Consider the following 26,387-nt stretch of genomic DNA (forward strand, 5'->3'; position numbering starts at 1 on the left):
ACATTTAGGGGCGATAATCACAACAAGTCAAGCTATAATTAAAACGCAGTACATCATTACTTTCAAAATAAAGCTGATTCTTTGTACGGGAACAAAACAGTGCTTTGGAGAAGTTAATATAATTATGATACAGTATATGAAGTGAAATAATGACTTTGTTGTGTTACTTACCTTTAAAAACTGTACTGAGTTTGGAGAATGGGTCTTGCTATGTATCTGACTCTAAAATTAAAATATCTTGTAATTTAAAATTATTTTATCATCAAGGGAAAGTGTGTTTGGTTAATTTTAACAAACCGATGCCAACATCTCACCTCCAGTACCATTCATTGAGGTCAGCCAACTAGCAGTGAGCTGGTCTCTTGCTCTACTGCATCTAATGAGGAAAAAAGGGTGTCCACCTTCTTGTCTGGCCGTTGGGGTGATGGATAGTAATTGTTTTCCCAAAAAGTTGGAATGTTTCTGTAAGATGCTGAAAATGCCATTTGAGATAGACACTGAAGTAACAAAGGAAAACCAGAAAATCTTTTTAAAATTTTTTTATTTTATGCACTTTTTGTGAACATAAAATCTGGAATGGTGATTTCAACTAAGGAATACCAAGATACCAGAAAAGAAAAAAAGTTAGAAATGTAAAGTCCCAAACAGTAGATACTGCTTCCAATAGAGTTAGTGTGGTGTCAGAGAAAGGGTTTGTGCTCTATACATCACATTAAGACCATCAGGTGCAGTATGTTGTATGCGGACTCTACTTTTTAAATTCTGTGCTTGTGCTGCTGTCCAGCACCTAGTTTCATTTTTTGGGGTTGTCTGTGCCTTCAAGAATTTTTTTTTTTTTTTACAAGTACACACATCCTCAACTGCAAAATGTACTGTTCCAGAGTCATGACTGACTAAGTGGATGTGTACCGGTACTTTTTAAAAATTGTATTTGAATTTTAAGTTTTTTTTTTTGGTGGCACCAGTACTTTCAGTGGATTGGACTGCATATACTGGGAAAAATTGTTAAGAAAAAAGGGGAAACAATGAAACAGAAGCATAAAACCAAAGCAAAATGTTCAGTGTTTTATTTAAAAACTATAAACAGTCACCAAAGTAAATAAAGCCAATCTCTAACAGACTGTTAGGTCTATGTATAGTCACACATCCTACTGACACTGCAGAAATGAGGATGGTTGGGTTGCCCTGGTCAGATGCTAATACGACAGGCAGTCATAAATGTTACACAACACACGGTAGAGAGGACAGTCTGAGGACGTGAGCCGGAATGTGGCATGGTATTAAGAATGAAAAAATAGTACAATAAAACTCCACACTATATTAAGATAGAAAAAAGTAGTGAAGAAAATATTATACCTGCACGTAAAGCAAAGAACACAGGAGAAAACCTGTATAAAAACTCCATGTATTTAAACCAATTTACAAATACAAAAAAATTTTGGTACGCGCACTGTGCCCGTACAATGACAAAACGCTTACAGTGGATATATGTTACTTGTGTGTGTCTGTGTGTGTGTGTGTGTGTGTGCGCGTGTTGAAGGGGAAGGTATGTGAGGGAATAGGAAGGGAGAGAATACCTTCAATATTTTTTTTTCTACAAAATGACATGAGATATATTATTCCATACTCTTTCAGCCAGCAAAATGAGTTCTACAAGGTATTATACAAAAAATGTCACAGTTCCACAAAAAACTGTTTTTCCCCCTCCCTAAGCTTTACAGCATCAGTACCTTTGCAGAATTATTTACAGGTTTTTAAGTACATTCATCCACTGCTGAGTATAGAATCACATTAGATACAAGTGACCAGGGATCATAAAAAAGCAAACAAACCAAAAAAAAAAAAAAAAAAAAAACCAACAACAAAAAAAAAAAACATACTACTTTATTCAATCCTACCAAAGTAATGCTTCTATTATGCCACAGAGCAAGTTCTCCAGTGGCTGCATCAGCATGAAAGAGGATCTTCTTTATATATATTCACAACATATTTACAAGATTCTTTTTCATTAATTGTAATGGTATTCATTTCAATAATAAATAAGTGAAAATATATTGACTCAAGTAAGAAAACCAAGCTACCAAGTTTCTAAAGAAAAAAAATTTTCTCTGCGCCAGTTACCAGCTGAGTCCTTCACCACCCAACCCTGTGGGACGCCTACAATAGCCCTGCCCTCTTCCCCCACCCACCCGTAGTCTTCAGTCTGTTGCCACACACTCCAACGCACACATCGATTTGTGGGACAAAAAGAAAAAAAAAAAAAAACAACAACAACAACAAAAAGACAAAAAATTTTTTTTTGACAAAATGTGCTCGTGTTTGGGGTTTTGTTGGTGGAGTCCCTTGGGGAAGCAGTCGGAAAGCGCTCCCCCTGGTGGGCAGCTGGTGGAAGACCCCGTGGCAGTTTGTGTGTGTGGGGGGTGGGGGGAGGGTGGGGACTTGAACACAGGTTGGTGAGGAAGGAGCTGAGGATGAGTCAGGGGTTGGGGGTGGCAGGCACGGCAGAAGGAGGGTCTTCATTCTGGTTCCTGCCCTCTGCTTCCCTGCAGACCCGCTACAGCTCACCGGTGGCGTTTCTCCTCTCATCTCCGAAGAGGGACGAGGGGTTGGAGAGGTTGTCCTTTTGGCATTAAGCCTGCTGGAGCGAGCGTGTCAGTTCATAAAGGCATTTGGCGAGCGTGGTGGAAACCTCCATGTTACTTAGTGCAAGCACGGAGAGGTGCGTCTCATGCCTCTTTACCAACCTGTTAGGCAAGAGCAGAAAGTTATGTTGATGGTTGAACATGACTACAAGCAACCACATCACCTTAAACTTAGGGTGAACTCAACCCTCAATACAGCCTGCAGGACACTTACATGCGACCACAGTCAGAGTGCTTGGCGATGTTCTTTAATGTTAAGGCAGCAGTTAGTCTTATGTGTTTGGTCACTGGTCCCTCTTTCTCATCCTAGAAGGATAAACAAAGACAAAATTACACCATTTGGTTTTGGAGAATATTACACTTGACACAAACACTGCATCGTCCCTTTTTAGCAGCAACTAGATTAATCTGTCTTTACATTCTTTTGTTTCCTTTCAGTCAAACAGTTCTTTTGAAGAGCTCAAGTCCACCTTAGCCAATGTAGAACTCTTAAGGTCAGGCAAATGTGTGTGTGTGTTTAAATGGATTGCGGTGATTGTTTTTTGAAGGGGGGTTGTATGAGGTTATAATCTATAGTAACGCTACAGTAGCAAACAGCTAATACATGCTACTCAAGAGTATTACAGTGCAGGGTGTGAAATAGCCGTCTGATGTTTAAAAAAAAAAAAAAAAGTGAAATTGTGACAAACAATAATTTTTTTTTTAGGTGGGTGCTCATTGGTGGATGAAGCACTTTTTTTTCCAGGCTCGTTCCCAGCAGCACAATGCTTGATATCAGATTTTCTGCCGTTTCATAAACATGCGCTGGCCCACTAGTGCTGAAGGTAAGACTCAACCTTTGATTGATTACCTCACACAACCCCACTTAAAAAAAAACAAAAAACAAAACAGTTATCACTTTAAGAAGAATTTTCTGGGTGAGACTGGGCAAAAAATGTTAAAATGGTTCTACTCACTGTGAAGTCCCTGAAGACCAAATTTCGAGAGCCTCTGCGTAGGGCCATGAGAGCTGCACTCGGATGATTGACAATTGCTTTCGGTGCTCGTGGTGCTGGAGTGCTGCCTGACGCTGGCGGAGTCCTTCACAACACATCATGAATACAGATCACACATTAATATCATTCATTTACTTTTTTTTTTTTTCTCAAATTACTAGTTAGACTGTTCATCCTGATCATGATGAGCTGACATCAAGAAATGAATTTTTAACAAAAGTCAAACTTCAGAATTTTGGGGCTTCTGGCACCTTCTAGACTTTGGTTCCATTCACGTTAAGTGACAATTTTAAAATTGATCCCATTTCAAGAGTGAGAGCAAAAGCACATACTGGGAAGAAGTCTGATTGGGACTTTGGGCCTGCTGTTCCTCCAGCTTGAGTCCAGCCAGCAAAGCCTCTCGAGAACAGTGCTTATCCTGAAACAAAAAGAACAGATTAAGAGATGTATATGACTGGAAACATTGCAAAGAATGATGACCTCTAGCATACTTTATTATTCTGTTTTCAAATAATTTTAAACACAATAATATTAAGAATTGATGAGCCTAGAAATTCCTAACGTTAACATGCGATAATGTTCAAGACAAGACGTGATGAAGAAAGGGTTGTAATAGAATGGTGGGAGAAGTATTTGTTCAAGACATTTATATGCTCTGTTTGTAGTTGTCTGCTGCATCTTTTTGTCTGATCCTGAGGAGATTCACCAGGGGGAAGCAGTGCATGGAAGGATCGCACCACCATCCTGCCACCCAAAAAGGCCCTAATAGAGCAGAGGAGTAACTAGTGCAGCGAACAGGATACACAAGGCCTGCCCACCTGCAGACAGAGTCAATTGTATCTGTATGTTTGCCCAACCAACCTAGTGGCAACACGGGGAAAATTAAACCTGAACAGGACCTGAATGAATAGCAGAAGGGCAGTCGCATAATTCTCATTTACACACATTCCAAAACAACTCAGGACCTCGCGGATCTGCAGTCCAAATGCAGCTTTATTCTTTTTTTCTATTATGTAACCTGCTTGTGTATCAGTCACAGGAGAGGAGTGTGTCTTACCTGTAGATGCGTAATGAAGGACAGTCTCTGTCGGGGAAAAGGTTCACAACCTTCCCATTGACAGTGACCACCGTACACATCTTTTCCACCATGTTGTGTTGCTGCGTGGTAAAACACCTGAGATGGCGTTTCAAACCACCTGGAGGAAGGAACACAAGGCACATCAGAGGCAGCGCAACAGGGTCACAGATAGACAGCTGTGTTCAATATTCAGCACTGAACTTTAAGTATTAATGAGGGTCCCTGGACGTACCGTTTACAAGACTGCCACAGACATTTAAAGTTCTGCCCCGCTTTCCTGCTTTGCTCTGGTGGTGCTGCAGGGGTTTGCTGTGTCGGGAGGTGTGGGCTGTGGTTACCAGATGGTGCAGGCTGAGATACAGGGGGTGGGGACGGGGTAATGGTCGGCTGTGGAAGGCACGGACAAATATTCAAATAACACCAATTCTTTAGGGTTCCCAAAGTTAAAATTTTTGCTCAAACAGCACAACTTATAACTTGAATCGAACATTACTTCCATTTGCTAAATGTATTTCCATTAGCAGATATTATAAAGCATCATAAGCATTTGTTTGCTGAGATGTAACCTCAACTTGTCTACTAGCAGAGGTTGTTCTCTCAGCTGCGTTGCTGTAGGAGGTGGGTATCAGTGAAAGCCACATGATCTTAACTGGTCTCACCTTCTTAACCTCCAAAATTCACACCTGAACCCTGCCAGGCCATATTACCGCCATTTGTAGTTTGTTTGTTACTTGTGATTTTGAGTTCAGTTGTACTTGGGGGTTTTTTGTTTTTGTTTTTTTACAAACCACTTGTCTTTAAAGTCACGGCCATTAAAAAAACACACGGCAAAATAACCTGTAGCGTTTGTTGGAAACACATGTGTTCAGCCACACTGTGACTGTTGAATATATGTTACACTTCCAACACACTGAAAGCACAACATTTGTAAATCCACAATCTTGTCAAATTTACATTTCTGACAATAAAAATACACATCAAGGAAACAATGCACCACTTGACCTAACAAACATGACTGATTTGGTTGGGCTGAGCTGATAAGCTTATCCACAGATTTAATCCTTAATTTAATGCCATTTCAATGAATAATCTTGAGCATTGTAATTCTACAAATATTGTAATTCAGTGTTTCTTTGTATCATGTTTTGTTTGCATTTTGAACACAAGATCATGGTAAAGGTTGAACTGTACACTTTGAGACTGTCATGAGTTGTTTCCAAATGTGCATCTCACAAATCAGTCAGTCAGTTGTTCTCTTATGTCTGTGCAGTGCTCAACACTAAAACCTCCGCTAAACAGAAAAGGTCACATATAGTCTAAGTACACATGATAGAAACACATAAATCAACACAACAACCAAATCAGCAGAATTGAGCATGTTAACATAGCGGGGTGGGTAAAATGCACTGCGGCTGTATGCTACTGGTGGAAATCACAGCTGTGCAGGATGGAGGTGAATTTGCGCCACAGCCGCAGACAGAACATGGTTACACAGAGGAAGGGGGAGAAAAGCTGTGCTAGTGAAGGAAAAAAGGACTGCTTTCATCTGAAATGTCCAACGTTCTTCCTATATTATCAAAATAGTAATCATCATGCACCTGAACAAATGTACACTTCCACAAAAAAAGGCTACATATGCAACCATTTTGGCTGTGGTCTGGAGCCCTGGACGATGAATTTGAAGCTAAAATATAATAACATTACAGTTTAATAATCTACTACAGAATTCATGTCCTATGTCCTCTGTCAAAAGACCTTTGGATACTGATAATAATACGAATTAATAAATGGCTACATCACAAACTGACTTTTTTTTAAAGTGTGAGACTTGCATTCACTTGTTTTGCTGCTGTTGTTTTCTCCTAAGGCCCTTTCCTTCAAACAGACAAACATGTAAATACCTCATAATTTTACATAAACACACATGTATAGGTGTGGATAGAGCGATAGAGAGCAATAGAGAGAGAGAGATGAATTTTAAGAATTTAATTTAAAATGAGAAAAATTGTGAAATTTATTTCCTGTTTCAAACATTTTTTTTCTCCATATCTTGCAAATTACTTTAACACAATGTAATGTAATCACATAACTTTATTTCCAAACTTATTGTTGTAGTTTAACATACAAGAGACCCCTAGTTAAAAGCCTGAGCCCAAATGTCTGCTCTGCATAAATACTGTTTTGCTTGGTTTTGGTTTCATCCTTTCTGTGGACCAGTTTAAAATTGTATCAATACCAACCACTAATGAGGATGAATGTTTTGATTCAGTGCAAACTACAGGGACTACTACAATCATCTTACTTGTGAGATTATGGGTTTCAGTAGTGCAAATACTCAGCCCAGTGGGGCACCTAACAACGAAGGCCCACCACAAAAAGTTCTTGCAGATAAATGCAACTAAATACGAACCAAACCTATAACCACTCACCGTTGAGCCAGCTGCCTGTGTGGGCGAGCAGTTCCTCTGCTGAGTGGCGTTCTCTATTGCTACTTTGGCTACTGTGCTTGGGTCTGTTCCTGCTGGCACCGCCACCATGGTGGCACTGCTGCCGGCGTTGTTGGGGTCACTGATGGTTATGATCCTCACTCCCACTTTATTGGGGATCCCCGATGATGCCATTGCTGTGCTGCGGTCCTCATTCTCAGCTGGCCTCTTTAGGCCTCGAGTCTCAGAGGCCACTCCATTAGCAGGAGAGGCAGCAAGATTCTGGGAGGTAACAGTGACAGTGGAGGGGAGGGAGGAATTGGGGAGCAGTTGCTGCCTTAGCACCGGCACAGCATGGCCCGGCCCCAAAGGTCCATTGGTTAATTCCGAGGGCGGCCTTGTGCCTACTGCCTGGGGTCCATTGGCCAAGCGCTCCGCCTGCAGGGCTTTGGCAGTGTCCTGCTGAGGGGGAGGAGGACTAGGAAGAGGGGGATTTGAGCTGTGACTCTTCTCAGAAGGGACTACCTCCCCATTCCCAAAGTACTGTTTGGAAGCGATGTGATTTGGAATGTTTTTGTTAAAGTTGCCACCACTGTCACCCCGATCAAAGTCACACACCCCATTGACTAGAGTCTTTTTGGGGTCGGGGTTGCCCTCCAAAGGGGTATTCAGGCCAGGGGAGAGGGCCTGCTTCCCATTAGTAGGGGGGCTCTCCATAGCTGGGCCATTTAGTGCCCCCTGGCTGTTCCCTGAGTGGTATGGAGGTAGATTGGACTCCATGCACTTCCGACCATTTAGCAGCTTGGCACCTGCCGCAACATCACCATTACTTGTTTTGCCATTAGTGGAGTCTCCGTCTGCCAAAGAGGAGTTCTCCATCACCTCTATCTTCCTCTCATGGATGTGCAGCCCAGTGGCATCCTTGGCCTCCTCCTCTTTCTGACAAATTATCTTGTCTCCTCTGAGGGGAGCTGGCAGTGGTGGTGGTGGTGGTGGTGGTGGTGGTGGAGGTGCTGGGGCATGTTGGGGTAACGTTCCAGTAGAGAATGGAGGAGGGACACCTGGGGTCACAGCAGTATGGCTGACAGCAGCAACAGCTGCAGTAGAAGTGGTGAAGCCAGTGTTGGGGACCACAGTAAATGTGACTTGTCCAGCTGCTGTGGGGCCCTGGATGATGGTAGCTGCCCCAGGGGTACTCGTGGAAATGAGCTGACCTGGCAACAGCTGGACTGTTTGGAGAGCTGGGCCTCCGGCAGCAGGAAGCTGGCCGGGTACCAGCTGAACATTGAGCTGCTGAGGCTGGGGAGAGGTTCCTTGGGGGCTGTAGCCTGTCTGATAGATGACCTGTGGACTCTGGGCTATCGTGCTGTTGGGAGGGGGCACCTGTGGAGCAGGTAGAATTAGCTTTCCTCCTGGGGTAGAAGGCCCTCGTTTTGGAAGCAGTAGCTGTTTGATCAAGCTGGACTCAGTGGAGGTAGGCTGAGAGGGAGGAGGTTGGGAAATAATTTGGAGCGGTTGCTGCTGTTGGTGCCGTTTCATGGACAGTGCATGGCTGACAGTTTGACTGGGCTGGACCTGGGTACTCGAGTGAGAGGCAGGAGGTGGACAGGGGCTGGAAGCAGCTCCAGGCTGCCCTGCTATCTGGATAGTCTGGGCACCAGGAATGGCGGAAGGGTTGGCAAGAACTATCTGGTGTATGGCAGGGGTGTAGGCTGGGTTTTGTTGAGGGTTGGGGCTAACTATTACTACACTCTGGGCCTGTTGTTGGGGCTGAGGCTGCTGGTTGGGAGTGGCTATTGTGGCTGCTGGTCCACCTGACTGGTTTGGCGCTGGTTTGGGTGCAATATTTTGAAATGTGACACGTGACCCCGTGGAACTGGGCACACCTGCATTACTTAATGTTTGACCACCCCCTACCTGGTTGGAAGAGGAGGGTGCTGATACAGCAACACCACACTGTGGCTCTACCTGGGGAGCTCCGCCCTGAGGCCCAGACAGGGGAGGGGTTTGGGGCAAGGATGGGTGCTGGGTAATTGGGGGGCACACACCTTGCACCCTGGCGGTAAGTATGTGGCCCTGTGGTACCTGCTGAAATAGCGTGACAGGTGCCCCTGTCGGGAGCATGGGCGAGTGTTGCTGAGCTGGAGCAGCAAGGTTCTGGGGACTGTGATTTTGGGTGTCTGATCCTGATGTGGAAATCTGAACCATTGGACCAGATCGGACTTGCTGCTGCGTCACTGCTGCCTGAGGATTTGGTGGTAAATGCGGAGGCACGTGCGGGGGCACCGGGTGACGGGAAACAGTTGGGTGGCTTGAATGGGGAGGTTCCTGTGCAGAGAAGGCCATGGATGGAACTGCACCACCTGTGCTGAGGCTGGGGCCCGGTGCCCGTATGAGCTGTGGTCCAAGATTGGGATTCCCAGGAGGTAAGCCTGAACACCCATTAACACAAAGACACAAGAGGCAAAAACAGTTTTAGTTTTCATATATTAGGAGTTCTCAAAATCTTTTCATCATCTTGACCTACAGATGAACAATACTGGTGATTGGTGTATTTTTACGTCTACTTAAAAATACCATGATTTATGAACAGCTGCTTCCTCAATCAGGAAGTTCATGCTGCAAATAGAAAATGTATAAATATGTACCAGAGGGCCGGTAACAATCGACTCGGGCAAGTAACTAGGACTACCCAAAAGGGGAATTACAAAATGCAAATGCTTACATGAAGCAATTCAGATGCAAGTACTGCAATAAACTTGACAATGAATGAATAACCTTTTCATTTTTTTTTTTTTAGTTGTCCAGTTATGTTAAATGTCATCTATCTAGCAGTCTGTATCATGAATTTTTTAGACCACGGGCTGCACGTTATTAGGAAAAACTGAAACTAGGATTTGTCCCCCCTACCATTTTCTTCTACTGTATGTACATTGTGACGTGAAAAAGCAAATGAATTCTGGAAGAATCTAAATTGCCTTCTCATTACTGTAGGGAATGTTTCATCCAAATGGTAAGCCACACATGCACAGACTCCATTATGAAACGAGCTCTCCTTAGTTACTGAATAACTACTTAATTTGAATCCAATTCATTCAAACACTGGAAAGAAGTTTGAAAGAAGTTGAAACTGTTGTCAAAATGGCAATGGGATGTCGTATCTTAAGGTTATTTACAATGAAGATGATAATGCCAGGGAGGTTACCAGTGGACAATAAAAGCTTTGATAGCCTCCATGTATATTGTTGACAGCAGAGTTCAGACACCTTGTCATATGTGTCCAAGGTTGGAAGCTGCCAGCACAGTTTTTGGATGGGGATGGAAAATTGAGATAAAAATGAAAGTGTGATGGTAAAATATACTGTTTGTCTTCTTTGTTAACACTGTAAATTGGTAACGTGTCTTTTGCTGATTTTTCTTAATTGCAGTGTGTGGTTGCAACTGCTTTAGTGGGGTTGAGCCGTGCTCTGATAAACTGATCCAAACTGATAGTGATTGATGGTTCACGATGTGCTTGCAGAACCTGTATATCATTCACATGCAAGCGCTTCGGAAATGAGATCTAAGTGATCAGAAAATTATCCATCAAGCAGCCAAGGAGTTGTAGCCTGACTTAAGTTCATTGACCTCTGACACAGCGAGTCTGGTGACTATTGCAAATATGCACCTTGTGAGGGTGCTTCAACAGTACCATCTTGCAGGTCTAGAAGACAAAACATTCTTTTACATCTGATAAAAAATTATTGAATTACTGAACTAGGACATGCAGCATTTTCATCAATTCGCCCATGAAGAATGATGTCAGATTTAGCAGCCCCTGTGAGATATATCCATCCATGGAAGACATCAAATTTAAGAAAAAAAACTTGATCTTGACATCTGACATCTTCTGCATTAAGCAGTAGCTGCCTTCTTGTCAAATTCCCGATGAAGCTTGAAGTAAAGTCTTCTTTGATCATTTCCTTAATTTGTTTGCCTTTGTAATTAGTACAGCCATCCCTGTCCCTGTGGTACTTGCTTCACACTCAGCAAGGCTCCCAACATCACTCACCAAAAATCAGTTTTAATTTGTTTTTTCTCTTTCTCCAATGCTCTTTAGCTTCCAACATTCTGACAAACTGAACTGAATATACATGCAGTCAGAAACTTACATGGCCAAACAATTTACATAAACTGTTACCTACAGTGGAAGATTAATTGACTTTTTCTTGGACTATACTCAGTTATGTCACAAACATAAAGGGTTATAGAGTTAACACAATCTTAAATACTGAACTTGTTCTGATACTACCACTGTGGCAGTCCCATTTGCAATGGGTTAGGGTTAACTCATTGATACTGTCCTTTCTACAGAAATTTTACTGTGCAGCTGTACATTCTCATGAAGCGCACTTCTGCCATTTGCAGGTCTTATTTGTTGGAATGGTAGTTAATTCTGTTTTACCTGGAGGCGGGGCCTGAGGGTCTCCAGGGGCTTCATGTCGAGCTGCCGGAGGTGGTGCTGCACCTGGATTCTGTTGTTGTTGCTGAGGCTGCTGGTAGTACAGCTGGATGGGCAAGGGGATTGACCTTCGCCTTAGCCCTACCAGGAGAATATGAACCTGGGCATTGGCCTTGGGTTCCTCTTGCCGTCGCATTGTGTGATTGGGAAACACAGTCCTGTGGCAACAGGAGGAGAAAGTTCTGTGACAAGTCTTACCTGCACAGGCAAAAACATATGATGCAACTGTACGACAACAACCTCAGATCTTTAACTTGCTTTTTTTTTTTTTGACAATCCCAGTCATAATTGCACATCATGGATTAAAAAAACAACAACTCTAAGATCAATCAACCTGCAATGCTATATTGAACAGTCAGTACCCTTTTTTCCAGTTTTTATCTCAACTCTGATGACAGAACAGATTACCCAGTTGTCTGTACAATATAAATATAAAAATAATTTACAAAATTATAAAAAGGATAACAAAAAGGAGAAATCAGTACTGACCGCAGACATTTGAGGAAGCCAGTGGAGTTCAGAATATTACTTCGCCCCATTTTGCTGCATGTAGCCAGGTACTCCGAGTACATTTCTGAACGGGACACCGAGCCCTCAGGGTTTGTCTCAAAATGTGCGTTTAACCTGTTTGAGAAACCATGGACAGACTGGTTACTTTGATAAAGACAAATGGCTGAACGGTACATTCTGCCACCTGCATTGTCATCACAATCACAGGCTCATTACAAATATTTTTTGCAGACACAAAATTAGAGAATACCAATAGATATAAAATTAATGAGTATTAGACACCTGGAGACTAGTGAATCTTACCATTGAAGTGTAAATTTTTCTCCATCCAGTTCAACAATTCCGGGTGGTGGTTGTGTTGACTGAACGGGGACCCGTGTAACTGAGGACACAAGACAAAAAAGCAAAACCAAAATATCAATATTTCTAAATAATTTGGCTAATTCTCTGCAAGAAAAAAAGGGCTTCTGATTCAATGTACTTCCAGCATTGGTCCTCCCCAGGATGTCCACTAGATGTCAGAAAACAAATGACTTCATAAATAGTCCTCTGCACAACTGTGAGCAGACACACTGACCCAAGGTTAGGTGTGTTCGAGCCCCACAAAGGGTCACTTTTTTATCATATACTGATGGCGATGCTAGAAATAAGGGAAGCTGATCTTCTGCTTGTATTAATAAACATTTCCATTCTTTAAGTACATGTTGAAGAGAAAACATTTCAGGAAAGGACCATCTGAACTGATAAATAAATGCTTCCTTTCGGAATGCTCCATATTGGATTTTTTGCCAATATCAGACCTGCCCATGTGTCTACAACTGATTTGGTTTGAAGCCAATAAGAACCAGCGTCAATACTATCTGTACAAATCAAGTTTCTAGATTTATATTTATTACATACTGAAAAAGAAGAAACTTCAAAAAAAGAGGAGAAAACCAAAACTACGATGATATAAATATCTTTCAAACCAATACTGTGCCGATATTACTGTGCATCCCTCCTTAATGGGCCAGCCATTAGAGTTATTTATGACATGGCTATCACACTGTTCAGTAATTATTCTTGTTTCTTGTAGACCACACTCAGTATAAAAATACAGTTTTTATTTTTCTTTGTAGGTTCAAATTAAGCGAAGACGAGGTATGTGTATGTGTTTTAATACACCTGCAACTATTTCCTGATGAAAAAAAACAAGTATTGATAAACCATGAAAAATACACAAATGAACTGATATAAAGTTACTTAAATAAACTAAATATGACATTAAAATTCATGTCATAGAGCGAAAGCTATGCACAGACACTTACCAGGTGCTGGTGCCCCCTGCACGGCTGCAGGTACCTGCTCTACCAGCTGTGGCCGAACCTCGGCTGCCTGTTCAGCGTTGGCCTGATGCTCAATCAACCGCACTGCTGTTAGGGCATCTGGTCCAAACGTATGAAGGTCAACAGACACTAACCTCACTAACAGGTCTAATCAGGGAGAAAGAGAAAACACACTAGACTCAACACAGAGACGACAGGTGGAAGTGCAGAAACATTACATCGATTTTAGCAGACCAAAAATGTCTACACTAAACCTAAATACTTAATGAGCAAAGAAAACAACATTATCTGAACTTGCTTTTCATGAATGGAGCGTCCAGAGTGATACTTAAGGGTTTGTACACAGGCAGAAAAACTAAATTCTACCAAGATTTCAAGGCCTTTTTAATCAAGTTGACAAGGTTTACTAGGTCACACCAAATACATTTTCCCATCATAGATCATTAGGACCACAGAGCACACGATGGATGGTGGATGATGGTTGATGGTTGGGGCAGAAACCAGGTAAAATAGAAGATTCCTACCTATGCTATGGTCGACAGAGGCGATCTTGCTGCAGGGAATCTCTCCGAGCTGGGCCAACAAGTACAGCACCTCCAAGGAAGCCATGAGGAGCATGAGGTCAGGCAGGGTGAGGAGCATCATTACCTCCCTGTACGAGTCCTGGTCCACATACTCGCAGATGAGCACGCCATTGTCTTCTGCTTTGCTGAGGTTGCCCAGGATTTCCATGGCTAAAAGGTGATACACAAGCACATTTATTTAGGATGGTGGATTGCATAAGCTATGTCTGATTGATGAAAACGAGTCTGCTGTAACCCATCAAAACTCTTACCTCTCATTTTGAGAAACCTGTCCCTGGACATCAAGCATTTGGTGATGGTGTGAAAAATCAGATGGGTCATCCGAAAGTCAACGGGATCCAGCTGAAGCTACATGTAAAAAAAAAAAAAAAATTAAATTATCTTCAACTTAATCTAACAAGTCAGCTGACAAGCTAACAATTTTCAGAGTAGACTTAATTTCCTCTTCAGTATAATTTATTGTTTTTATCGGCAGACTGAGGAGACACACTTAAAACAACAATGACACAAATCGCATTTCCATTTAACTGTTGAGGAAATTTGAAGTTAACAGTGGATATGTTGCAAAAAAACAAACAGGGATAGGGCACATTTCCATCAATCAGTTTGGAGATAATATAACCGACTGTAATATCAGCAGAAGATGGTGAAAAAGGCAATGTTACACAAGGCTGTGGTTGTTACAAACAGTAGAGGAAGAGCAGTCTATCGGTGAAAAATAGAGAGGAGTTTAGGAACTACCTTTAGTTGGATAAGTTTTGACTGTTCTTAAGTAAAAACAAATGTGAGTGTAAAAAAATTCTGCAAAACTGGGAGAGTTTTTTTTTTTTATTATTATTTTGCTTTCTCTGCTGATGACAAACTTCTGAATGCACTTCAAACTACAATGATGGAAACCAGAACACTGAGACAAAACTACGCTAACCTAAATCACCCAACCAAAACTAAGCATACCTTGCTGCTAAAGTTAAAGTGGCACACTGGAGGGGAAAGAAAAATTCTCTGCATTTTCATCATCACTCATTAATAGTCATGGCAAATGACTAACCAAAGAGACTTATGAAGACTTACATTAGTTACCTAAAGGATAATACAAGGCCTTACAGTATCATATCTAAAAGTTATGTTACATTCAACACCCTCTCATTTGGTGGGTGACAGAAAAGGCTAACCTGATTCAATCAGGGACCGTAACTCTGAGTCGAGCTCTGATGAAGGATAAATAGCATATGAAAATAATTCACTACAAATTCATCAAAGATGAATGTCTATTGAAGCACATGGAGTTGGCTAGTAAGGCCAAACTGAATATCAGGGCATTCAAAAATCTCAAAAGTGAGTTTTGGACAGAAATAGGAACAAATTCTGTGCAAGGACCAAATAAAACTGCAATACAATTCCCTTAAATGTTATCTACGTCTGTGTAAGCAGCCTACTCTTTTTTTTTTTTTTTTTTTTTACCTGCAACCAAATCTACCCTCGGGCACAAATAAAGTTACCTTACTTCAATTTTTAATGGTCATTGGCTGTCAGAATAAGTGGGTGTACCACATCATATTGTGAACAGAAGGATTCCCAACAATCAAATCACAAGATTCTTAACATTACAATGTGTGACATGTGACACTTAAACATAGAGTGCTGATACCATAGAGCAGCAATAGCAGCAACACTTTAACAGGTGATTCCACTGATTAACACTCTTCTGTGGCTGAAGGTGTGTTAATCAGTGGAATCACTAGTGAAAGTGTTTGGTTGGAAGGAAAACCTGCATACACACGGCTCTCCATGGCACATGGTTCCCTACCCCTGGCATAGAGGGTACATAGCCTCTGCCAACCCACAAGCTTTTTGTAAAGAAGTTAATCAGCCAGTAATACATAATTCTAGAAGTTGAGGCATCAAAATTTGGTTATCATTCAATTTTAGAAGCAAAAAAGGATTTACTAACAATTCAGTGACAGCCAATATTTCCCTTGAACTTCTCATTATCATATTTAGACATGTTTTTATGTTGGACATGAAGATTTAGCACAAGTTACTGTTCAGAAATGTGAAAGCTATCTTTGTAAAATATGTTAAAATTAAAAAAAAAAAAAAAAATGTTCCAAATAGACTGCTGAGAAGGGACACGACAAAATATCCGGCAGCCGTAGTCCTCATTTCTTAGGTAATTGTGGGTATAGTAATTTCCAACAGTCATGTCTGTTTGTAAGAGGAGATCATTATTTATTCATGAGTCTGTCTGATTTTGAAGGAAGACGCGACAAAATATCTAAAGATCCACCCTCACAAGCTCTTTCTAGCCAACAAGCCAATGTGTTGAGATCAATTCACCACTGACTTCTCAGGAGTAGAAAAGTTTTGAGACAGGATGTTTCAATGTAGCACAGTAACCTACATTTGGAAACATCTTTTCACCAACTGACAGTTTACTTGTACTACATCACAGAACTGACCCAATTCCATTACATTAGATTTCAAACAGTTATCTTTTCTCCTCCATAGTTGCCGTTTTTATCCTGACAAAATTTATTGCCATCGTTTTATAGTTGTGGTGTCATTAATCAAATTTTTTGTACAAAGTTGGTAAAGCAATGTAAACTGAAACTTGCTGATGCCTTACACATACAGGAAAGATATCTATCTCTTCCCAACAGTGAGGCATGCAGATTCTTATTTAATATACACTGGTGACAGATCAGTATTCTGTGTCACAAAAAAGGGCTAAAAGACTCACCTCGGCAGCCACGTTGCCCAGCGTGTCAAGTCCGAGCTGTCGGAGTGAGATGAGGTTACAGTGGGCACAGAGCAAAAGGAAGCGCAGGCACGTTCGGTTGGCCGCCAGCAGCTTGACGTTGGCCTCCTCAAATGAGAGGTTTCGCAGGATAACGGCAATCTGCAGTACCCGCTGGGCCTCCATGTCACTGATACCCAGGTTCCGTGGTGGGTGGAAGAGGCTGTGCCAGCGCTCTGCACCCGATGTACCATCTGAAAAGAGGAGAGGACCCCATGTTGGATATCAAGGAGAAATGAATGTTAAAAAATACAAACGTGACATATTTAAGTAAGCAAAGTTGACACACTTGAGCATGTATGTTAAAATAGTACACCACACACGGTTTTAGTCTATAACTGTTACATGTGGCATTAAACACTAAGCTTATTTACCTTGTGCTGGGTTGCTCTTGTCCCAGATCAGCTCCCTAACTTCAGCATCCTCTACCACCTCTTTCCAGAACTGCAAAGAAGCAGTAGCTGTTAGCAAAACATTCTAAGCACTGTTAAACTTCAATCTGAAGACCACACATTATGAACACATTCTAACAGCAACAACACACAGGCCACCAAGGATAGTCCAGAAGGGCATTGTTTTAATCTTGAAAGTCACCTCTAATTGTTTTACATTAACATTAATTCGATTTTTCACAAACTATCATAGTCGTGTCTTTAGGCACGAGCGAGCCAAGGTCTTTCACAATTGAACATACTTTTCTGATTGATATCACAGCAGCACCTGCATATTCTGTGTTGTTTGGCCCACATTCAAAGATGAGGTCTAGTTAGTGTACTGGAGCACACCAATAACAGATGGAACCCAGATTGGACAAAAAGTTCTGTTTTTAAAACCATCTGAACAGAGAGACACACATTTCTCCACAGAAGCCAGGTTAAAGCCTCTTGCATGGGACCACCACTAAACTGTGACCTCGGACCTCTTTCAAAGCCAAGGGAACGCAACCATGACTGATTACGAATGAAACGTGTTGTTTTTGTGCACACATCTTGAATGGACCGAGGTGAAGTGACCTTCTTGCTGTCTTAAAACTGCTCTGAGGTAGGAAGCAACCACTTGAATTGCTATCAGCTGACTTCAAACAGTGTGGAACAGATGCCTTGTCTACTCTTCAATAAATCTTGCTTTTTTTGGTACCAAGCAGGATTCAGTTTCTATAAATAAACTGGTAAACACAAAGCAGGTCACAAATAAAGATGTTCTGTTTTTACTTTACCCTGACAAAGTCCCGGGAGGTTTTCTCCTTCCAGTCCATTCCAAATACCCCAGAGAAGCTGCCTAGCGCTACAAAAGCAGAAAGGAATAATTAGAGGGAGAATCAAGATTCTAATCTATTTTCTTCTTATTACATTTCTTCATTGATAAAATATTTTGGAGATGTGGAAAGTATCTTTTCTAGGATGGAGTTGAATATCATGGGGAAAATATCTTCTAGACAAATCAAATGTCTAAAAACAACATATTTCCTCAACTGAAATGCAAGAAGACAATCTGTGGGAGGTTGGGAACGTACAGTCGTCAAATACTCCAGCGTGGGCCAGCAGCAACGTGACCAGTTTTGGGTCCTTGTCCAGCTGCATGGCGTGCTTGCTCTCATTGGAGAGCAGAGTGCAAACGTTAACAGCGAAGTCCACTTCATTGGGTAGGCCCGACAGGAGAGACAGCACCAGTTTGTTGTAGTCACACGGCGGAACGAAATCTGTAGACAGTCCATAGCTTTGGCGGAGATAGTCTGGGAAATAAAGCAAAGATGTATCAGAGCTTCTATGAGTGTACTGTAGAATGGTACAATTTGTTGCATGATCAGTTGGGTGTTATTCAGGATGTTCTTAGCAACATGTCTCCATATCGAGTCCCTTCAAACTTTTCCTGAACAAATTCACTTATTAATGGAATACGTCGTTGCACAGGAGTATTGAGCAACAGCAACTTTCATTTTACTCTGCAACAAACTGTATTTATTACAATTTCTGCATAAAATGCTTATGCTTAAGCTTACAAAACGCCATTTAGAAATTTGGGGATGTAGAACTACTGTTGTAGGTGTTAAATTAATGTCTTAAAATGGAAAATACCAAAGAGATTTGATTTGAAAGCACGGAAATGGGTGTTTAAACAGTGACGACAATGTATATCGTGTATCATCAAAATTGAATCAATATCAGAATATAATTAAAGGCACATTGTGTGTAAAAATACTTGGGGTGTCCAGAACAGTTTTTTTTGCCCTTAATTCTTAAATTATATAGCATAGTATGCTGCGCAGTGCATACTTCAAGTTTGTTTGTGTGGGTCTTCATAGCAGGTCATTTACTATTCTGCTGTATAAACTGTCAATTAGTATTCTCTTTCAAGGGAGATATGGGTTTTGATGCTGGTGGTTAAAGAGGCACACTGCGTTTTAGGTTCCTCGGATGTCTGATGACGTGTTTGAGTCCAAATGTTCTCTTGTTGCTCGTGCCATTTTTGCACCTAACCCAGAGATGTGTGTCTAAAAGTCTTGCTCTGCTCCTTGCTAACAACACCTGCATGGAGGGGGACTCTGAAGGGAGGTGAAGCAAAACAAAACACAAGTTTGGGTTTATTTCCTGCTTGATCTGATCCAACCCCTTCAACTACATGGATAAGCGCAATACCTGATCCTTCAGAATACCATTTCAGATTAAACACTATTGTGCTCTGGAGATGTTCAGCAAACACATCTTTTTCATTCTAAAGAATTAAGAATACATTTTCATTTGATGAACATACCCACAAAAGTTACGAAATTATCAAATTAACTGATTTCTATGATATCGCAAATAATACAGTAATAGTAATTTTAGTCAAAATATAACACGTTAAACTTTTTTTTTCAAAATAACACAGCTCCACATCATACCAAGAGTAACCAAAAAACTGTATATAATAGGGAGACTTCAGTGACATGTACACATGAGCAGCATGTTAATGTCACAGTTCGGGATGGGAGTCAATAACCTGAACTTTTCCTTGTAGAACAATAACATCACGTGTCTACACCGTGGAAAGGGAAAAGACAGTGAGAAATAATTCATTTGAACATGTTCAAATTTTATAGACGGACATGCATACCTTTTATCTACAGTGTTTCTGCACTGTGTTCTGACTGAGGGAATAAAACTGTTGGAAACCTGTGAAAACCTACTCTGATTAGGAATTGACAAACAATCTGTCTGACAAGCAGAACTGGGAACGGCATCAACTCCCAGTCCTATCAAAGGTAGAGCTGCTTTCTGTACAATACTGCAGAATAGGGTTATGCAGAACAATACATACGTGCATACAGGTCAATATAAACTAATATGAATCTACTTGTGAATGGCCAACATTAGCGGACCTATCAAAAAATAAAGTCTTGCAAACCATATGAATAATTTTCAATAATGAAAGAGTGACATTTTGGCCTTGTGGTCTGAAGAGCCACATGCATATGAAGCCTGGAGTCTGCGACATTTTCTTTTCTTGATATTAGTATTTGCAGTGTTCAGCATCTCACCAGACAGCTTGGTGTGCATTATTCCTTTTCTTTGCCATGGGCCATATATATTACTACTTGACATTTTGTAGTGTTGCCAGCAGAACAGGAAACTTAAGAAAGCTCAGTATTTGATGAGCTGAGATAAAGTCATGTATGTTTTTACTTGGGAAAGCAAGATGCTGAGATCTATGCCCTGTCTGACTGAAACATATAGCTCTTCTCTAACTTTCAACTGTGTCATTCAGCAACCCTCAATAAATGATCGAGTTTGAGAGTGGAACCAAAACAGAAATCATCCTATCTGCTGATTTTCTGCAATCAATTATTTCATGTGCACGGGCGTCACTTCTCTTTACACTGGACTGCTGCATCTGAAGGTAAATCACAACAGACAGAGCACTGCTGAAATTTCATTTCCAAGTTAAAAAAAGGTTTGTGCAGCAAATATGATTCATCACAATTACTTTTATGGCTGCAGCCACTTCATTCAACCCCCCCCCCCCCCCCCGGTCATCCTTTAACACCTGCATCTGGCTTGCACAGCAAGGGGGGGGTACAACGTCCAAATTTGACAAACAAGGCTTTTTGAGGACAGGGAATTTGAAGTTGTTGTAATTCCACAACCAAGACAAAGGTTGATCAAAGCTCAGTGAGAAACCGCTCAGGCAACTGTGAAATAATTAACCATCATTCAGTCTGCCAAATCAACATAGCACCGCTTTAGACTGCCAGTCCTTCTGCTAAACAGTCAATTTACATTTAGAGTCTGTGCTACAGAGAGAACCCCATTATGAAAGGTCTGCACCAGCTGGTGTATAATCAAGTGTAGGGGCAGAGGAGAGGACATGATCTATACAGGCAGCATCAACAAATGTTCCATATAAGCTGATATGATAAATATCGGGCTCTATAGCTGCATAATGCTCCGCCAAGTTCACTGGCAAGTCCCCAACTACGGTTGTCTGTTTTCATTCAAGGTTCAAACAGTTACAAACACAGCAAATACGCATAGGGATGCAACAATAAAAGATGTAGTACAGTGCGATGCCATATCAGGGTATACAGCATTTCTCAATTCCCCTCTTTACTTACATTTACTATATTCTATTGTAAAGTATTTCTGCAAGTAAGCCTTTATAACGATAACCTTTTATATTTTCTGTTAGATTTCAATTATACAATGATTAAAATAATGATGTTCAAAAAGCAAATATTTGAAGGCAGGACCTTTACCTTTACTGTTGGGCAATAATACTTTTACAGTAAATAGACATATTTCTACTTAAGAAAAATGTTTTGAGCACTTGTTTTACTAGCAATATTAACATCACCAATCAGAATAAGAGGAAAGTAAGGCAAGAGAGTGCTTGCCTGCCTTGGGACCACTGATCACAGATGCGTTCCGACTTGAGAAGACCAGCTATATTTGACTTTTTCAACATCTTACAAGACACTTTTTTCCCCCACATCACCTGCAAGTTGGGAGGCCACCATCCTGAACGGAGCCATTATTTTTCGTCTATCTGGCTGACTTCAGCTGCTTGTTCGGAGGGAATATTCGGACGTGGCCACTTTGGTTTGGAGGGTGATACTTTGATCGCGTTGACACCCTAATGGTAATCAATTTGCTTCCAGGACTGTTTCGGCAACTTTCTCCGCAAGTAACATTTAGGCAATAAATCAAATAGTTTGTTATTTTGGCTTTGTTACAATCACAACAGCACCATTCACCTAAACAAGATCTTTGATTATGTTTGTGACTTTGACACGGCTTATATTACTCTCAGGATTCTGCTGATTTAGTAATTAAATTTAGAAAAAGGTCTTCAGTTTGACATGAACTTGTTCAAATAATTGATGACAGAGAATGGAGCTGTGGTTGGTGTGTGTGTGTGTGTCGTTGGAATTATAACTGCTGTCTTTATGACATCAGACCTTTTGGAAGTAGTTCCCTTGTCATCCAGCAGAGGGTACCCTAAAATGTCAATATCAGCTGGACCTGTTGCATGCAGCTTGACCAGTCAGTCAAATAATCTAATAATTTAATCATGTTTTGTTAAAGAGCTGTCTAGAGCAGACAACCACAGCATCAAAACATCTGAGAAGAAGCATTTTCCGGTTCTGCGCCACTAATTTGTGGATCAAGATCACTGCTTTTCACATAGTCAACAAACAACAAATCTTCAAGCTCTTCTGTAAGCTTACAGATGAGTGTAGCAGTACCAAGAGTACAGCCTTGTTTGACTGCCAAATAGTGAACGTATGCATTTGGGTGGGGAATGAAAATGGTCAAAATCCAAAAAGAAACTCCACTACTCTTAGGGTGTCTTTTAGCATCTTGGTCATGATTTAAAGTATTTTTGCTCAGCAGGCAGAAGGCTGACTAGTAGAGGGCTCTAATCTAAACTGAGGTCAAGAGAAACCCAACAAGCGATTCCTTTTTCACTTCATCAATAACTGCTGTCTGGACAGTCAATTGCCAAGAAGCTGCTCAGCTGTCAACACAACAACAGCACTGTGAGGCCAGCGCAAATGCACTGTGTGTGACCTGGGTTTGAGAATGAAGACGAGAAGGCTGGCCTTTAGGGTTGAATGAATTAAGATTTTTCTTTCATCCTAAAAGGACGCAGTATGTTTGGACTCTGAATAATCAAAGTCAATACTTTTTGCGTAGAGAACATCAGAGCAATAATCATTTCAAACACACACTTCATAGCCTTGGCTCAAGTAGAGCATTGAAAATTGCAGCCAGATCTGAATTAAATGATTCACTGTGCAATAAAATTGATATATGTGACATGTAATAACCTGGCTCATGAGCCAGACAAAAGGCAGAGAGCTACGCAGAGGCAAGAGTTCCTCTAAATGACTCAAGACGTAAACCAATATTGATTTAAGATTATTTTAACTTAAAAATATTGCACTGAAGACCTTGTTACTCTGAAAAACAATTGCCTGACAAGGCAAACAAGATGATAAATTGTCAAAACATCAGTGATGAAATGATGAATACAAATCTCCATGTAAAACATGCTCCGAAGATGATGGGCATTTTGAAAACTTCGGGCTAAACAGACAAAAGCAACGGGGGAGGGCAATTTTTAAGATTGTTTTGTTTCTAAGTAGCCTCAAACAGGTTAACAAGGTAAGATAATTTGCAAGTCTTTGTTTTCATTTAGTCAAACTTTGCTAAGCCTGCTTGGGAAACACTAACATTAAAAGAGGATAGAAAAAAATACAGATTCATAGAGGTGGGGATGTATGAGGCATCACATTTTTGAATCAGAATGCACTGCAGCAGAGGAACACATTATGCAGTATGCCTAAGAATTCAAACATGTTATACAGTTAAAATTAAGCCAAAAGAAAGGACAGAGGAAAATGCTGCAAAAATGTTACAATGTATCATACATGTAAGCAGATACGATTTTTTTAAGGTGGGTATTTATGTGGTGAATATGTTTCCCTACAGTACCCAGTCCACAGCAGTACAATGCTGAGTGACGGAGTCACCATGCTTGCACTTTGCTCTCTACACGGAAGACGTGCTGACCATCTATCTGAAATACTTATTCAAAACAATTGCACTCCTGACGTAACTTCACAGCAACCGTTGATCTCAGTTGAAACTCAAGTGTTTTAGAAGAATTATCAGGCCAAAGACTTTGTGCATGGACATGGAGTAACCTACAAATTATGAATCAGTATTACTACTTAAAGCACCCCGGACTGATTTGTAGTAGGATTGGCCACCTCTGGCACGAGGCTGATACAATACACATCTTGATACACTGTCCACGATCCGATACATTAACGATACATATGCAGCAACTCGCAGTGCGATACGATTCATAACTTAATCACGATGCACTGCAATTAAACAAAATCTGATTCAACAAAGCACAATTCAGTGCAATACTAAATGATTCACAATTTAATCATGATGCACTGGACAATTCAATGAGTTTGAATGTTTATTAAGCTAATAAAATTAAGACCACTGACAAACTGGCCTTTTCACTGGCTCTGTGGCACTGACCCATACAAGGCAGGGATTTGCTTCTCAGAGAAGAACTTCCTATTTGGTACTGTGGGTCCAAAAATTTTTGAAGGTGTATAAAGCCTTCATTCTTAGTAACACCATAAGGTTGGATATCCTTACAAATAAAGAAGGCTATGGCATCATTTATTACCTTTGTATGAACTGAGCTGTTACCCACCAGAGCATGGAAAAAGCTTTCAATACGGCGCACACCGTTCTTGGACAGTGAAGTATCAGACCCCATGGTGGGGGATGCCGAGTTACTGTTACTGTTGGAGGCCACCAAGGTCACACCGTGCTGTCGCTTCAGGTGAATAATGAGGTTCGTCGTGCTGCCTGTGTACCGCAAAGCAGCACAGCACATCTTGCAAAAGTTCTCGTTCTTTGAAAAGTTCTAATTTTTTGGAAAATTCACAGTAAAGTTTTGTTAACTCCTTTGCAGTCAGTCTGGACTTGTGGCTGCAAAATGAGTGTATCTTCTCTGCTTCTGCTATGTTTGTTTTGTAAAGCCTGCCCGATGAATGTGTTAAAATGCTCCCATGTCCATGCACACAAAAGTACATCCGCGCAGCGGTGCAAATTAACGTAATATAGAGCCTACTTAATTGGAGGAAGAATGTGTAAAAGAACGTCTTGCTTGGTCTGTTACATGCACAAAGTAATGCAAAAAGACTCAATAGCCAAAATTTTGAATTTTGCCAATGGAAACTTTTAATAACCGATGCACCTTGATTCCCCCCCCCCCCCCCCCCCAATTGCATCCATTCACAGCTATTCTCCCAATGCACTCGCATTTTGCCTGTGCGTGTTGGTGTACAAGTGCATATCAGTTTATCTTCCCATCCCTAATTTTTAGATAAAGAAAAGATTAAATAACAACAAAAAAAAGTTACCTGGGGATACGCACTCATGTCACTGTGAGGCTAAGGTATGGTCTACATTGTCCTCAGACAACAAAGGAATGTTACTTGGACAGCTCTTCCAGTTACTCTACATCTTAACCGATATCTCTACCGTCTCTACCTCTACTGTCAAGATAAGAAAAGGTTTAATTGGGTTTGACGTAAATGTGATTTGACCCTGTAGTCAATGCGGGTATTTATCGGCTCTGATCTACATAGATGTAAACAGAAACCTTGGGTGAAGGATGTAATTTTAAACCTGGGGTCTCCACTGCAAAATATGTATACCTTGAGGAAATTAAATAAATGCAACCAACTAATAACCACAATATCAAAATTTGGAATGCTATGTATATTGAATTAAATTATAATCATATGTGGACTGTCTGCTGTTGTCCATTTATGCTACAGAATTTAACTCTCTGTACTGAAAAGTCCAGCCACCATCTGGCTGATCAACAAAGCTATCTAGCCTTTGAAACCAAACGCTATTATTTGTTGAAGCAAAACCCAATTCCTAAATTTATCCTGTGGGCTGCACACTTTCCCATGCTGCTCACACACAGCTGATGAAGCAATGCTCTGCTGTAATCACATCGGGCGCAAGGATTAAGTGTTTGAGCTGGCCACGGGAAAGAGAGAGCGAGGACAAGAAACCAGAGGAACTTCACCGAGAATTAGAAACTGAGCAAGAAAGAAAACAAGACGAGCGTGCAAATAGAAATCCAAATCAAATCCATCTACCCGACAGAGAAAAAGGTGAACCAAATGAAGTCAGGATATAGAGGGAGGAAAGTCTGTGAAAACAGATTACATCCTGCCTACCTGATACAATGTGCTGCTGGTAGTTATAAGAGCTGGGAATTGCACCGATTGGAAGAGTGGCTTTGGGATTCCCTGGTTGCGCTTCATCATCATCCTCGCCGAAGTGGTGGACTTTCTCATACTTCTCCAAGTATCTGTGGAAGGAAGGACAGAGACAATAATATGAGACTTGCTTGGTGTGACTTTTTAAATGCTCCACTCGCTCTCCAAGACTTGTGAGAAAATAGAAGATCACTCTTCCTCACTGATAACAAAATAATC

The 26,387-nt window shown here is 41.0% G+C and overlaps 1 protein-coding gene across 1 annotated transcript in view; it reads right to left on the reverse strand.

Annotated features, from left to right (window-relative positions):
• Positions 1 to 754: 754 nt before the first annotated feature.
• The window catches only part of arid2 (AT-rich interactive domain 2), a 44,438-nt gene continuing 18,805 nt past the window's right edge, over positions 755 to 26,387 (reverse strand). The window contains exons 4-21 of the mRNA XM_086201009.1: positions 26,127 to 26,260; positions 18,372 to 18,590; positions 18,075 to 18,142; positions 17,233 to 17,302; positions 16,802 to 17,052; positions 14,313 to 14,409; positions 14,002 to 14,211; positions 13,460 to 13,624; positions 12,456 to 12,534; positions 12,132 to 12,266; positions 11,586 to 11,800; positions 7,145 to 9,573; positions 4,948 to 5,102; positions 4,695 to 4,833; positions 3,970 to 4,055; positions 3,599 to 3,722; positions 2,857 to 2,948; positions 755 to 2,744 (exon numbers count right to left, since the gene is read on the reverse strand). Of these exons, the coding sequence (XP_086057135.1) occupies positions 2,630 to 2,744; positions 2,857 to 2,948; positions 3,599 to 3,722; positions 3,970 to 4,055; positions 4,695 to 4,833; positions 4,948 to 5,102; positions 7,145 to 9,573; positions 11,586 to 11,800; positions 12,132 to 12,266; positions 12,456 to 12,534; positions 13,460 to 13,624; positions 14,002 to 14,211; positions 14,313 to 14,409; positions 16,802 to 17,052; positions 17,233 to 17,302; positions 18,075 to 18,142; positions 18,372 to 18,590; positions 26,127 to 26,260 (4,783 nt within the window). The 3' untranslated portion in view covers positions 755 to 2,629. The remainder of the gene's footprint in view (positions 2,745 to 2,856; positions 2,949 to 3,598; positions 3,723 to 3,969; positions 4,056 to 4,694; positions 4,834 to 4,947; positions 5,103 to 7,144; positions 9,574 to 11,585; positions 11,801 to 12,131; positions 12,267 to 12,455; positions 12,535 to 13,459; positions 13,625 to 14,001; positions 14,212 to 14,312; positions 14,410 to 16,801; positions 17,053 to 17,232; positions 17,303 to 18,074; positions 18,143 to 18,371; positions 18,591 to 26,126; positions 26,261 to 26,387) is intronic.

Source organism: Aulostomus chinensis, chromosome 4 (assembly GCF_037954235.1).
Source record: "Aulostomus chinensis isolate RoL2024-O1b breed Wild chromosome 4, RoL_Achi_v1.0, whole genome shotgun sequence".
NCBI lineage: Eukaryota > Metazoa > Chordata > Actinopteri > Syngnathiformes > Aulostomidae > Aulostomus > Aulostomus chinensis.